This window comes from Larimichthys crocea, chromosome XI (assembly GCF_000972845.2).
Source record: "Larimichthys crocea isolate SSNF chromosome XI, L_crocea_2.0, whole genome shotgun sequence".
Taxonomy (NCBI): domain Eukaryota; kingdom Metazoa; phylum Chordata; class Actinopteri; family Sciaenidae; genus Larimichthys; species Larimichthys crocea.
In genome coordinates this window covers 12691530-12703738 of record NC_040021.1, presented here as the reverse complement: position 1 = coordinate 12703738, position 12209 = coordinate 12691530, and the positions used below count along the sequence as shown (strand labels likewise).

At 39.4% G+C, this 12209-nt stretch overlaps 2 protein-coding genes across 2 annotated transcripts in view; one reads left to right on the top strand and one right to left on the bottom strand.

Moving 5' to 3' along the window:
* Window positions 1-594: 594 nt before the first annotated feature.
* On the bottom strand, window positions 595-6675 carry ddx1 (DEAD (Asp-Glu-Ala-Asp) box helicase 1). Its single transcript, XM_010736708.3, has 26 exons — window positions 6570-6675; window positions 6432-6483; window positions 6220-6283; window positions 6111-6140; window positions 5896-5992; window positions 5658-5705; window positions 5466-5549; window positions 5219-5302; window positions 5046-5122; window positions 4874-4946; window positions 4699-4775; window positions 4495-4609; window positions 4191-4329; window positions 3952-4012; window positions 3697-3795; window positions 3477-3566; window positions 3047-3235; window positions 2885-2936; window positions 2658-2804; window positions 2456-2547; window positions 2303-2375; window positions 2130-2202; window positions 1926-1968; window positions 1741-1836; window positions 1359-1479; window positions 595-1172 (listed from the first exon to the last, which is right to left on the bottom strand). The coding sequence occupies exons 1-26, from the start codon at window positions 6583-6585 to the stop codon at window positions 1042-1044; spliced, it is 2223 nt and encodes a 740-aa protein (XP_010735010.2). The 5' UTR covers window positions 6586-6675; the 3' UTR covers window positions 595-1041.
* Window positions 6676-6866: 191 nt separating this feature from the next.
* The window catches only part of nbas (NBAS subunit of NRZ tethering complex), a 152381-nt gene continuing 147038 nt past the window's right edge, over window positions 6867-12209 (top strand). Inside the window, exons 1-5 of the mRNA XM_027283961.1 lie at window positions 6867-7012; window positions 7421-7472; window positions 8688-8724; window positions 10883-10960; window positions 11608-11655. Of these exons, the coding sequence (XP_027139762.1) occupies window positions 6920-7012; window positions 7421-7472; window positions 8688-8724; window positions 10883-10960; window positions 11608-11655 (308 nt within the window). The 5' untranslated portion in view covers window positions 6867-6919. The remainder of the gene's footprint in view (window positions 7013-7420; window positions 7473-8687; window positions 8725-10882; window positions 10961-11607; window positions 11656-12209) is intronic.

The window sequence follows — 12209 nt, the reverse complement described above, 5'->3', positions numbered from 1 at the left end:
CCAAACAACAAACCGTGGGTACCTAGCGACCTGAAGGCCCTTCTCAACAACAAGAAGAAGAAGAGGGCCTTTAGATCAGGGGACCGAGCAGAACTCAAATGGTTACAAAGGGAGCTCAAACGCAGCATCGGGGAGAGCAAGGACAACTACAGGAGAAAACTGGTGGACAAACTGGATGAGAGAGATCACAGACTTTCAGAGGAGAGTTGGGGGTATAGCTCCCCATCACCCATTTCTATTCATCCTGTTTACATGAATACAGAAGCCCTTCAGAGTTAGGCTGGTTTGGTTAAACCAATTTTCCAAAAACCATGATTGGTGATACTGATGTACATGATACTGACATTATTTCAGAAATACATTTTGAGGAGAGTTAGTTCTATAGAAGGGACTGACATATAAAGCTTGCCAGGAAGTTTACCAACATGCAGGGACTTCAAAGAATTGATTGTCAGTGATTAACAGTTTCTGAATGAAATGCCCTTTGAAATTTCTCCTAAGATAATTGGAAATAAAAATAATAAAATTAGTTTGTTTAAAAAAAGAAATTCCTAATAAAATGTTACCATCCTATCAGAGTACATAAATGTAATAAGACAACAAACTGAGCAGGCTACTACAATTTATTTCAGGAAAAAAAAAACACATCAAGCCACACTGACTTAAACTTAAATATTATTCTGCCATATCAACCAGTGCTAGCATTAGATGCTAAGGATGTCTCAACAGGCCTACATGCCGACATAGTTTCGACTTCCAACTTAGAAATTATAAGTCTACCTTTCATGAGAAATGACACAACTAAACAGAAATTAAGAGTCTGGTTATCCTCCGGATGCGGACTATAGAGAAGTTTGGTGTACCCAGTGAAATGTTGGCCTTCTGAAAGCTTTTGTACACATTTCATGTAAGTTATTTATTAGTTATATTTATACGTTTATGTCTAGGTGGAAAAAAACTTCCTGTTGGTGCAACATGTGAAAATGTTTTTATCTTTGTTCTGCACTAGCAGCCTACAGTGTTGTGTTAGTTGGGGTGTGTTTAGAAGGCTCTGAAAAGCTGGTTCGGCAGGTATCCCAGGTGGAGGAAGGAACTTTGGGCTTCTCTCTCGAGGTTCGCCAGCTCCTGGACTGTTGGGGCCAAAACATCTACGTGACCTTTGTAGTTACCACCTAGACAAGAACAAGTTTTCCGGTCAAGCTAAACATAAAAGTGGTGAATATAATACAAGGTACTATGAAGGCTATAATGTCACACAACAATCCATGGACCAACTGTAGATATTTCACTGAATAGATCGGTTACTGTTCCTAAAGCAGAGGCTCCTACTTTGTCATCAGTCACTCTGTAACACATACCTCCTAATGCTCTGCGCTGACCATAGGTGACCTTTCCATCAAAGTCATCAACAGGTACTTTGATGTCTGTCTCACACTGCGTGATGGTGCACTTCAGATGCTCCTCAATGTCTGACAGAAGCTGGGTCCAGAGGAAAGGGGAAAAGAACGCAAGTAGAAATAAGAAAAGTTCATGATGAGTAGTGCAAAAGTTGCTCCTATATTGTAGTTTGTGGGTGTCAATTTCCACACACACATATTTGAAGATCTCTGCTGCAGTAGAATTGTTCAAATAGAGTATGTGCGTAAAGACTCTCAGCCATTAATATGTATGTCATATTTCAAATATCAAATTGTATTTGTTGCCTCAACTCGATGTGTTTGTGTGTGTGTCTCCATTCACCTCTTTTTCGTTGTACCAGATGGTGCAACCTCCATCCTCCTTCAGTCGGGTGTTGTAGCAGCCTCTGCCTCGGTTAGCGCAAACGTGGTACCATACCTGCAGATGTGAAAAGATTTACTTACACCTGTTTTTAAAAGAAAAAAGTGTCCAGTTAAAGTGAAGTATAACTCTCTTAACCACCCTACCTTCTCTTTTTCCATTGCAACCAAAGAGATAGCCAGCCCCATTCTGTAAGTTAGAAAGGAAAGGAGATGAGTCCCTTATTTTCTCTGTCAAATCAAATCATGATGACACATTTTAAGTTTCAGGTTAAATAAAGATGAATTTGATACATTTATATGATCAAAACAACATCACGATAATGCAATGCATTTTATATTATTTTTTACTTCTCGGCTCTTCCAACTCTGCCAATACGATGGACATAGTTCTGCTTCTCATCTGGCAGGGTGACGTTAATCACTAGAAAAAAAAAAGATTTGTAATGAACAATATATACATGAATTAACATTTGAAAAGGTTACGAATGTTACTTTTTATGTTGGAAATCTAATATCTTTACCATAAGGAACTCCGTGGATGTCAATTCCTCTGGCAGCTACGTCTGTGCAGATCAAGTGCCTCACTTCTTTCCTCTGAGAAGACAAGAAGGTCCTCAAACACTGATAGACTGGTTATTAAGGTTAATATAACAATAAATCATTGTCCTTTTTACCTTGAAGCGCTCCAGGTTATTTTTCCGCTCATTAGGCTTACGATCACCATGGAGACAAACGCAGGAGAACTGGTGGTTTTTGCTGTCCGGACCTAAAGAAAAGAGACCAATACTGAGGGAGGATTCTGAATTTGTTGCTTTAAAAAACAAAAACACTCATTGTCATCATTCTTTCATAATTCCTCATAATATTGCCTCCTACCCCCTCCTTGCTGGATGAAGTACTGTTCCATGTTGTCACAGTCAATCTTCGTGCGACAGAAGACTATGGCCTGGTCCATCTTGTGCTCTTTGATGGCTCTCACCGCGTACTCGCCCTTCAGCATCTTGATAGCTTCTGACCACATTTCTAAAATGCACACACACACACATTTACGTTAAATGGTCTTTAGTTCTAGACTATTCATTGTACTGCCTATATGCTCTCACCTGCAGAATTGGCTCCTGGTCTGGTGTTATCTTTGGCATGGACTTCATCCGTCTATCCAAAGTGAAACAGATTAAAATGGAGAGAAGCACTGTCAACAACGTGTCCTTCTACCTCGAAGCTTAAAACTATGCTTCAAACAGCAAAGAAAATGAGACACACACCCGGATGTGGTTCTTGCCCAGACGCTCCCAGAGCCGATCGCTCTTTGGATTGACAGGCACGACCACATGGTGGACAGTCTCGGGGACAGAGTCCTCCCCTTTCAGGTCCACCCATGTGGGGAAGTGCATGATACGCTCAGACAGCTTCTTTACGTCAAACGAGTGCAGTGTGGCTGAACACACGATCACCTGGAAAAGATTATGTCAACCATTAATACCTGCAAATCACTTTCAGATGTGTAGACACAGTGTTACATGATACATTACAGCTTGGCTAACTGGTGAGCATCAGAGAGCATTGTTTTAATGTTCATCTGTATCTCACATATAAACGCAGAAAGTTTCCAGAAAATGCACAGCAGCTGCTCCGACTACTGTTACTTTTTAAAGTGCTCTCAAGTTGTTGTCACTAAAATGTTTGTTGTGTCACCTGCAATCTCTTGCCATCAGAAGTGACCTGAGGGATTTGGTTGTGGATCCTATTGATGAAGTCTGTGTAGCCTGCAGACAGCAGGCCATCCTGAAGGGACAGAGAACACAGAGAAAAGTGACTTCAAGCATGTGGAATTTATAGGCTGTGAAAAATCAGTGCTTCTGGTGGAACCCTACAGTACAAGTTCTTAAAATACTTGTAAATGCCTTGTACATACACACTCATCAAGGACTAGAAAGCGGACTTGGGACAGACTGAGTTTTCCAGTGGATATGAGGTCGTCCAGTCTTCCGGGTGTTCCCACCACGATGTCGATCTAAATATGAGATGACATGGAAAAGCAGAAAACCGGACAGGGAAAGACGGCAAAGGCAGAAGAACCGAGAGGTCTGTTAGTATAAAATGGATTCAGCTCTGTGATTAACATACACTTTATTAAAAAGTTCATTTGGAGACAGTACGTGTCACGTACCCCCTGTTCCAGAGCAGCCAGCTGATCTTTGGCAGCCACTCCACCAATCACCAGCAGTTCCCTGTAGAGACAGATAGCCAAATTACTGAATGTGCTGATGTAAACACATTCTAACTGAACACTGCCTCCAGCTGCTGACAATTATAGCATCACTGGTTTTCAAAAGTACAAACACATCCATTTGCTGCACAATGGTTTGATGGCATTTGTGCCGACCAAAATTGAAACCAGCTCTGTACCTGAGTTTGGGGTCCTCCACATATTTTTTGAATTGCTTCACATTGTTGAGAGTTTGCTCTGCCAATTCTTTGGATGGCTCTAAGATCAGCGCTTTGGGTGCGTTGGATGATGCTTTCACCTGACTCACTTTGGCACAGCCTGCACACACACACACAGCAGAGACAGATATTCGACACTGAAATATACCTGTGACATTGTCTTAGTGGCGATGTATTCATAGATATGTCGACAGTGGTAAAAATGGAGCTCTTGTACCTTGTTTCTAAAATATCTTGTAAAGAAAATGAGATCGTATTCACACACCTGTCTGAGAGGATTTGACTGCGTGACCGTCAGGTGCCTGGTTCAGGGCAACAAACCCCGTCTTTGGGGTATGTTTGAAGTCTTCTCCTCCAAAGTTGAACTTCAACTCTGCGTTCTGTCAGACAGATAAGGAGAAGGGCAATTTGTATGGCATAAATCTGGTACCTGTTGGTTTGTTTTCTACCATTCTATTTTATGTGATACCTTGAGTACACAAGAGGCAAAGAAGGGCTGATTCTTCACGTGCTGGGGGATCTCAAAGGCCAAACCCAAGTCATTCCCTAGAAGAAGAAAGGAGCCACGAGTAACATTGCTGTTTATCAACTCTGTATATCCTTCATAAGCATGATAGAAAGACTCAAAATGATTGAGACAGCACCATTTTTAGAGAACAAAATTTGTCCTTTGTCTAGATCCAGGTAGCATCCAATAGTGTCATGCATGGTAAACTCCTGCAAAGAGGGAAGACAGCAAAGAGAAAACATTTTGATGAAGATGATCCTCACAACTTTTTTCATATCTAAATAATACAGTCATTCATTAATTGTTACCTCTCCATAGCTGTCAAACTGCTTGTTGTTGGATTTCTTTCCAGTTCCACCAAAACCAAAGCCATACTTATCAGTTCCTGAAAAATATAAGAGTTTGGAATTTAATTGATGTTTCAATGTGTTTATTTTGGCTGTTCTGCAAGGTGGAGATTGTGATGAGTAGATGAGCATACCTAAGTCGAGGGCTGCCTGACTGGTGGACCAGCCAATGCGACACAGACCCTGGTCATGGCAGGTCACCTCGTAGTAGTACTTTCCTGGATGCACAAAAACATGACGGACAAAGTTTTGCAAATAGTTGCAAAGAATTAAAGGATACTGCATTTTTGTCGATCAAAGATGGTACCCTGTAAAATGCATGTATGCTTGTCTTGAAATAATAATTTGTTTTAAATAAGTTTACTTCTCTGCGTTACACACCTTTGGTGACACCTTTTGTGGAGCGACAGCCATGCCACTCTTTAAACTCCCTGCTCTGGCAGCACATACCATCTGGACCGATTGCTATACAGGTTAAAAACAAAAAGTGAGAATGAGCAGACAAAGAACGAGGCTGGAATATGTCATCCAGTGCTGGATTATGACTTTACATGCTCATTTTTCTCCTCTTACCAAAGGCTGTACTGCGGTCGTACGGATTCATCTGCCAGTTGTTGAAAACTGTGCCAAAGCAAAGAAACAAAGAAGGTCAAACACCTGCAGAGCACAGACAGCTGCTTCCATAACTTGCACTATGATGGATCCTCAATTGTGACACTGATCTGATAAGGTCCAGAGGTTTATACAATAGCCAGCATGTCAAACACACAGGCTGCATCTAAATAAATCACTGATATGAAAGTGGTCTCACTAGCTCCTCCAGTCTTGACGGAGGCTCTGCCCTTCTTGCCCTCCTGCTGATCCTTCAGGGTCTCATACACGATCTGGATCACTGGGATACTGAAGGCCTGAGGGTGACAAGTATGACACTTTTCTTAACTGAGTGATTAAATACTAATTAAAAAAAAAGGTGCAAACTGAAATGCAACAGTGTATTCTAGCACTGTGTGACAGTAAAGCACTTACACCTGTTTTGCCGCTACCCGTTTCTGCCGCCTAAGAACAAAACAAAATGAGATGTAAAACTTGCAGTGTACACATTTCATGTCTGAGATTGACACAGAGGTTAACTCACCATGAGGACATCTCCTCCACCAAGAATGAGGGGGATAGATTCAGCCTGGATGTCAGTGGGTAGCCTGAAATCCAATGATTTCAATAAATCAGGTCAGTGTGCATTGTTAGGCTCACAGTAGGTAATAACAACATGGACAAATATCACAGCATAGGCATGATTTAGCAACATTGACGTGGCCGTCAGGCAGGGTGTAAGGTTTCTGTACTCACAGCCAGTCCAGCTCCTCCACAGCCTTCGCGATTTCATGCATAACTCCCATCTCTGTTGACCGAAAGACACATTTAATGACTCAGCACGTTTGTGTGCGCAGTGTCAACATAATGAAGTGAATAGTAAATTTTGCTTACCAGAAAACGCTGCCATGATTGCCGCTACGAAGGCAACCTAACCGGATGTAACGTGTTCGCACACAGTTGTCGGCTCGGTGCTGCTCGTTTAACGCACCCCCTCCTCCCTTATGTCATTGGTTCCGGGTAGTAAACTATTTAAAAAAAAAAAAAAAAAAACGGTAAATGTTTATAACACACGTCGCTTGTGAGTGCGAAATATAGAAGTGCGTATTTATATTTTATTTTTTTAATATCACAGTATTCAAAGTCTTTAAAGCGAGTTTAGCGACCGTTTCCAAACGCGGCGCCTGGTATATTTCTGTCCTGCGGTGGCTGCCGTAGACGTTTGACAGCTACTTTAAGTAAACATGGCTGAAGAAAGTCTAATTGAGGGCGACGATGAAAACATTTTATACGATTTACTTGTCATTACTGAATGGCCACCAGAGACAGACACACAGGTGAGTGAGAGTTTCGTTTATACTCGCGTTCAGCTTCATGTGTGTCTCTTTTATTGTACATATTTCTGTAAAAATGTCTCCCTGAAGTCAACTCTATCGGCTCCGTCAGTCAAAGCCACGTAGCACATACTGTTACACCGCTAGCTAAATCATCATATCCCCATCTCACACTGGCACATCGTGTAGTTTTTAATTATGCATCGTAATCACTCGTGAGACGAGTTAAGTCTCGTTTCTAAGACAATATTCACGTCCAAGCTTCAATAAGCTGCTAGACTGCCGCCATGCGTGAAACAAGTTGCCCTAGCAACAGGAGGAGAGCTCCCCGTGGCGCTTTAATGTCACGTTCAGTGTTAAACAATAAGAAATGGCAGCTTTGTTCACTTTGTTGTTTTTAATTTCTTGCAGTTGCGAGGCAACAAAGAGCACGACACCTCACTTATTGCAAAAGCAGTGACAGGTAAGTACAGTTCATTTTTAAAAACAAAACAAAACCTAGAAATAGTCAAGTCTCATTCTGCTAAAATCATGACAATGAGAACTAAAGAAGTTGGATGTTTGTCCTGATTGCCTCACAGTTTAGTCAACCCATACTGTATGAAATATTATAACTATGTGGATGTCTTGATTTTTTCCCCCCTGACTGACACTAAAGGGAAAGTTATCTGTTTGCTACAGATGTGAGCAGTACTGAGCTTTGACAGATACTCTACTCAGCTTAGTCGACCCGTACTCTGATCTGAAATGCACTGATGAAGTCTCATAGATGGATGGATATTTGTCTTGATTGCCTCACAGTTTAGTCGTTATACTGTATGAAATATTATATGATATGAAGCCATGGAATAATAACTATTTGGTTAAAATTTGGGTGATTGGTATGTTTTGATTATTATTATTTTTTTTAGCCTAGTTGTAATATTAGGAAAGGGTGCATGTTACTTCATCACAACATATACACTGAGCACATGATAAAACCTATAAGACCTTTTCCAAATTGTTTGTGTTCTCCTAAATACATCAGTCAGCTTACCTAATGTGGAACACGTGAACCAAATATATGTTTTAGTGGAGTGTCACCAGTTGCTCGAAAATTATGTGGAAGGCTCAAACAAAACCAAATTTGACTTTGTGTTTGCTTTATGCCCCTTTTTTTACCCCCTTTTTTTTTCCAAAATGAAGACACGGCACAACAACGAGAATTTACAGCACAACATTTACGTCTCTACCACAATCTAAAATAAAGAAATGATGCACACTAATAGGCGTTGTATCGCAGGCAGCTCATATTTTAAAGATATGACAGTGTGCATTACATCAGTTATGCCAGTTTGCCTAGTCAAGATTATGTCAGCATGACCGTGATCATACCATATTGTTGGTTTATCCAGGAAAGTTGTTGTAGTTTTTGTATAGTTAGGCAACTTTGTCTGGTATTGCCTGGATCGTAGTGCATAGGTCCTATGGTCCTTGAGCAAGACATTAAATCCCCACCAGCTTCAGTAACAATGCTCATATGTTAACTGCAACCTCTGATCAAAGTTTAAAATGTGACAAGAGACTTTATGTAGAATAATCAATAAAACATGACATTGTGATACTGTCATATTTCATTGATTATTATTATTATTGATACCATAACTATGCTTACTAACTGTGATCTCTTTTCTTACAGGGCCATTTCGCTTAATCTTGCACTACTTGTGGTACAGGTAAGTTCATTATTATTTGTTTTTGACTTTAGGAGTACTGGCAAACAGTGTCATCAGTTTCTGCACTTAACGGGTTATTATCATGTTGACATGTAACATAAATTTGTGATTAATAGTGCTGAATATTAATAGGATTATTAGAGGCGAGATGTGTTTTTTTGATTAATACATGTTTCATGACATCATTTTATGAGCGCAGTTATGATTTTTTAAATCAGCCAACTAATGAATGCAGAAGAGGGAAAACAATTCTCAGGCACTGATTAAGGAAATCCTATTTAAGGAGCTTGAGCTGTACTCAGGAACTTTGTTCAGTTTTACATCTTGGTGACATTCTTTTATGGCTTGATGGTTAAAATCAGTTTGTTTTTTGTTGCTGATTTTTGGATTTAGCGCCAGGTTGCATTAAATTTATGGTGATAGAAGCACTAACATCAAACTACTTAAAGAGAAATGCATTCGTTACTTTCTTTATGACATGATTAAATGTAATTTGTTCCCTGAATTCAAATTCTATAAATAGTCTCATTCTGCTAAATTCTGTGATAAACAAGCTGTAATTAAAGAAAACATGACAATGAAAGCTAAAATATATGGATTTTTGTCCAGAAACTGCCTCACAGTTTAGTCAGCCTATACCGTATGAAATATTATATGATTTGAAGCCATGCAATAATAGCTATTTGGCTTAAATGTGGGTGTCTTGATTTTTGTCCCCTGACTGACACTAAAGGGAATGTTATCTATTTGCTACAGATGTGAGTAGTACTGCGCTTTGACAGATACTCTACTCGGCTTATTTGATCTGTCCTCTGATCTGAAATGCACTAACGAAGTCTCATAGACGTTTTTGTGAAGATTTTATTGAAAGCAGTGTGAATCTGTAAATCCTGACCTTGTTCACCCCGCTCTCACTGCACAGTTTCAGTCCGAGCACGTTAATAGATCCTAACTGTGGCCTGCAGTGGTTTCTGTAATGCTCTGGCAACAAGGCCTGCTTATCCTCTCAGTAGGTGGTTAGCGAGCACCATCAATAACTTCATTAAATATTTAGGAACTCCTCTGGTCATGTTTGCCTCTCAGCTTTGCTTATGTGGATGAGAAAGGATCAGGAATTGTATTGTAATATAATCAAACAGAGTAGGCAGAGTAGCCACCACATGCTGTGATATTTTTATTTGTTGTAGCCCTCCAAAAAAGCACGACAGAATAAGAAATGAAATGATAATGAGCTTATTTCAATGGCAGCTAAGCTTTAGATTTAGCTCACCAACAGATCGAAACAGTCCAATAACACCGGAGAGGGCGGCTTGCAGACTGAGAAAATGCAGTTTGCAGTGTTAATGAACGTTGAAATATTTCAGCTGTCTGTGGAAATTATTCCTCAAACTAAGAATATGCTCTGCAGACTTGTTTGACAGCTCATTAGGTATGCATTAAATAATCACCAAATGAAGTAAATAAATACAGATGATTTCAAGGCCACTTCATTTTTGATTAGATTATTTTTTTCATTTATTCAAATTTAGTTTGGTTGTATATAATTTAGTGCAACTTCACTGACTTTTTTCAAGTAACTTGATTTTATGAAATTAAATGAGTTTAATTAATTTTTTCAATTGAACTTAATTTAATTTGTTTTTGTTTCATTTTAATGTTAAATTTAAGTTCAGATTACTCAAGTCTATTTAATTGTATCTAATTAAAACAATCTCTTCAAATTAGTTTTTCCAATTTGATTTTAATTTCTTTTATTTTATTACATTTTATATTTTCTTAAATGAATTGAATTGAATTATATCTGGTTGAAACTGTTTGAAATTTTAGGTTACATTCACTGACACAGACCTGTCAACCAACCACTGTAGATATAGTTATAATAGAATAATCAGTATGTCATCTGTAGTAACATGGTCCACCCTGACACTTCTCTTTTGTGCCCCTCAGTAAAAGTCACTCTCTCTGCAGAGAAACTCTTTGCTTGGAACTTTTAGCCCCATTTAAAGGGACTCCAAGTAGTAAGATAAGACCATTGTTTGAATACAGCCAGTGTTTCACACTTGTTAAGGTTTTTTAAACTGTTCTTTAATTTTCTTTTATTAATTAATTGATTAATTAACTTTCTCTTGTTTTCTTTGTTTCATTTTGCAAACCTCAGTCCCTCCAGCTCGTCACTGCCTCTTGGTCTTGTCCGTCAGGCGAACAAACAGATCAACTGGCAGCCGGTGCTTGCAAGGTGCAACACACACACACACACACACACACACACACACAAACACAAACACACTACCAATACTTGAATGTTAATACTTTGTTGCTGACATGCACTAAGCCTCGTTCTCTGCCTTTTTGTATATCCCCTAAACCATTCATTTAATTGTACTCATTACAACAGACAAACCTTGCAGAAGGGCTGTTTTTAATTGGCTATTGATTCAACCATGTAAGACAGTGTTAAGTATGGTCAAATGATGCTGCGGATGTCCATTAGTCTGATGTGCTTGATCCTTCCATTTCGTTTCTGTCTGCCCTTAAATCTCTTTCCCTCATTTCATTCCCTCTGAAACTATCTTTGCTCTCTTTAGTGCCTCCAATTATTATTGTTTCTCTTCTCTTTAAGCCATCCAACACAAACTCTTATTACAGTCTTTATCTATTTCCCATCCAAACTGCCCTTCTAGTTACTCTCGCACTCACAAAAACGTTCTTTTAGTCACTGCCACCGGTAAATGTCTTATCTGCCTTAATCACCCTAAATAGCTCTTCATTTCATCTCCACCTTTAAAAAAAAAAATCACCCCTTTTCCCCTCTCACCTTTTGCTCTCTTTGTATTTCTTTTTTCTCTTGTTCGCATCTTGACTGTTCTCTTGTTTCCTCCACAGTAACGGCAAACTGCTGGCGGTGGTTCAGGACCAGTGTGTGGAGATTAGGTAATTATTGAACTCTGTCCTACTGTTTGAGGCACTCTGTCTATGTGTGCCAGTGATAGAGAGCCTTTTAATTAATGAGGTGATTTATCGCTTTTAAAAAGAGCTGCAGTCTCGGCTTTTTTTTTCAATATAATCAGCCATTGTAAAAAAAAAGAAGAAAGATTGGAGTCACTTTAGCATACCTTTTATGGTACTTGAGGCGATGTAAAATTAACGTTAACAGTTTGAAAATACCAGTGCTCCCTAAATGTTTTCATTAGCTTGTGTGTGTGTGTGTGTGTGTGTGTGTGTGTGTGTGTGTGGGGTAGAGGAAAAAAGATCAAAGCATACATACGCATGAGTGTGTTTGTGCTCATTTTGAGTGGTCGTAATTATTTTCAGACACGATCCAATTTCCCCCTTACACAGAGAAAATGCACTCGCTCAGCAATGTGCTCTATTGACACAATGTAGCACGTTTAAATGGAGCAAAATTGAAATGAAAATCAATAGCAGCAGACAGGTATACAAATATGTCTTGCTCTCCAGAGGCTAAGAGGGGGCAAATTCAAAAA

Bases quoted from the DNA above. Each gene is read 5' to 3' on its own strand.
- ddx1 (XM_010736708.3), bottom strand. The intron at 3,236-3,476 runs GTGACACAACAA...AATCTTTTCCAG, and splicing joins CTGATGGCAAGAGATTGCAG to GTGATCGTGTGTTCAGCCAC. The intron at 2,937-3,046 runs GTGTGTGTCTCA...CACTTTGGATAG, and splicing joins TGGGCAAGAACCACATCCGG to ACGGATGAAGTCCATGCCAA.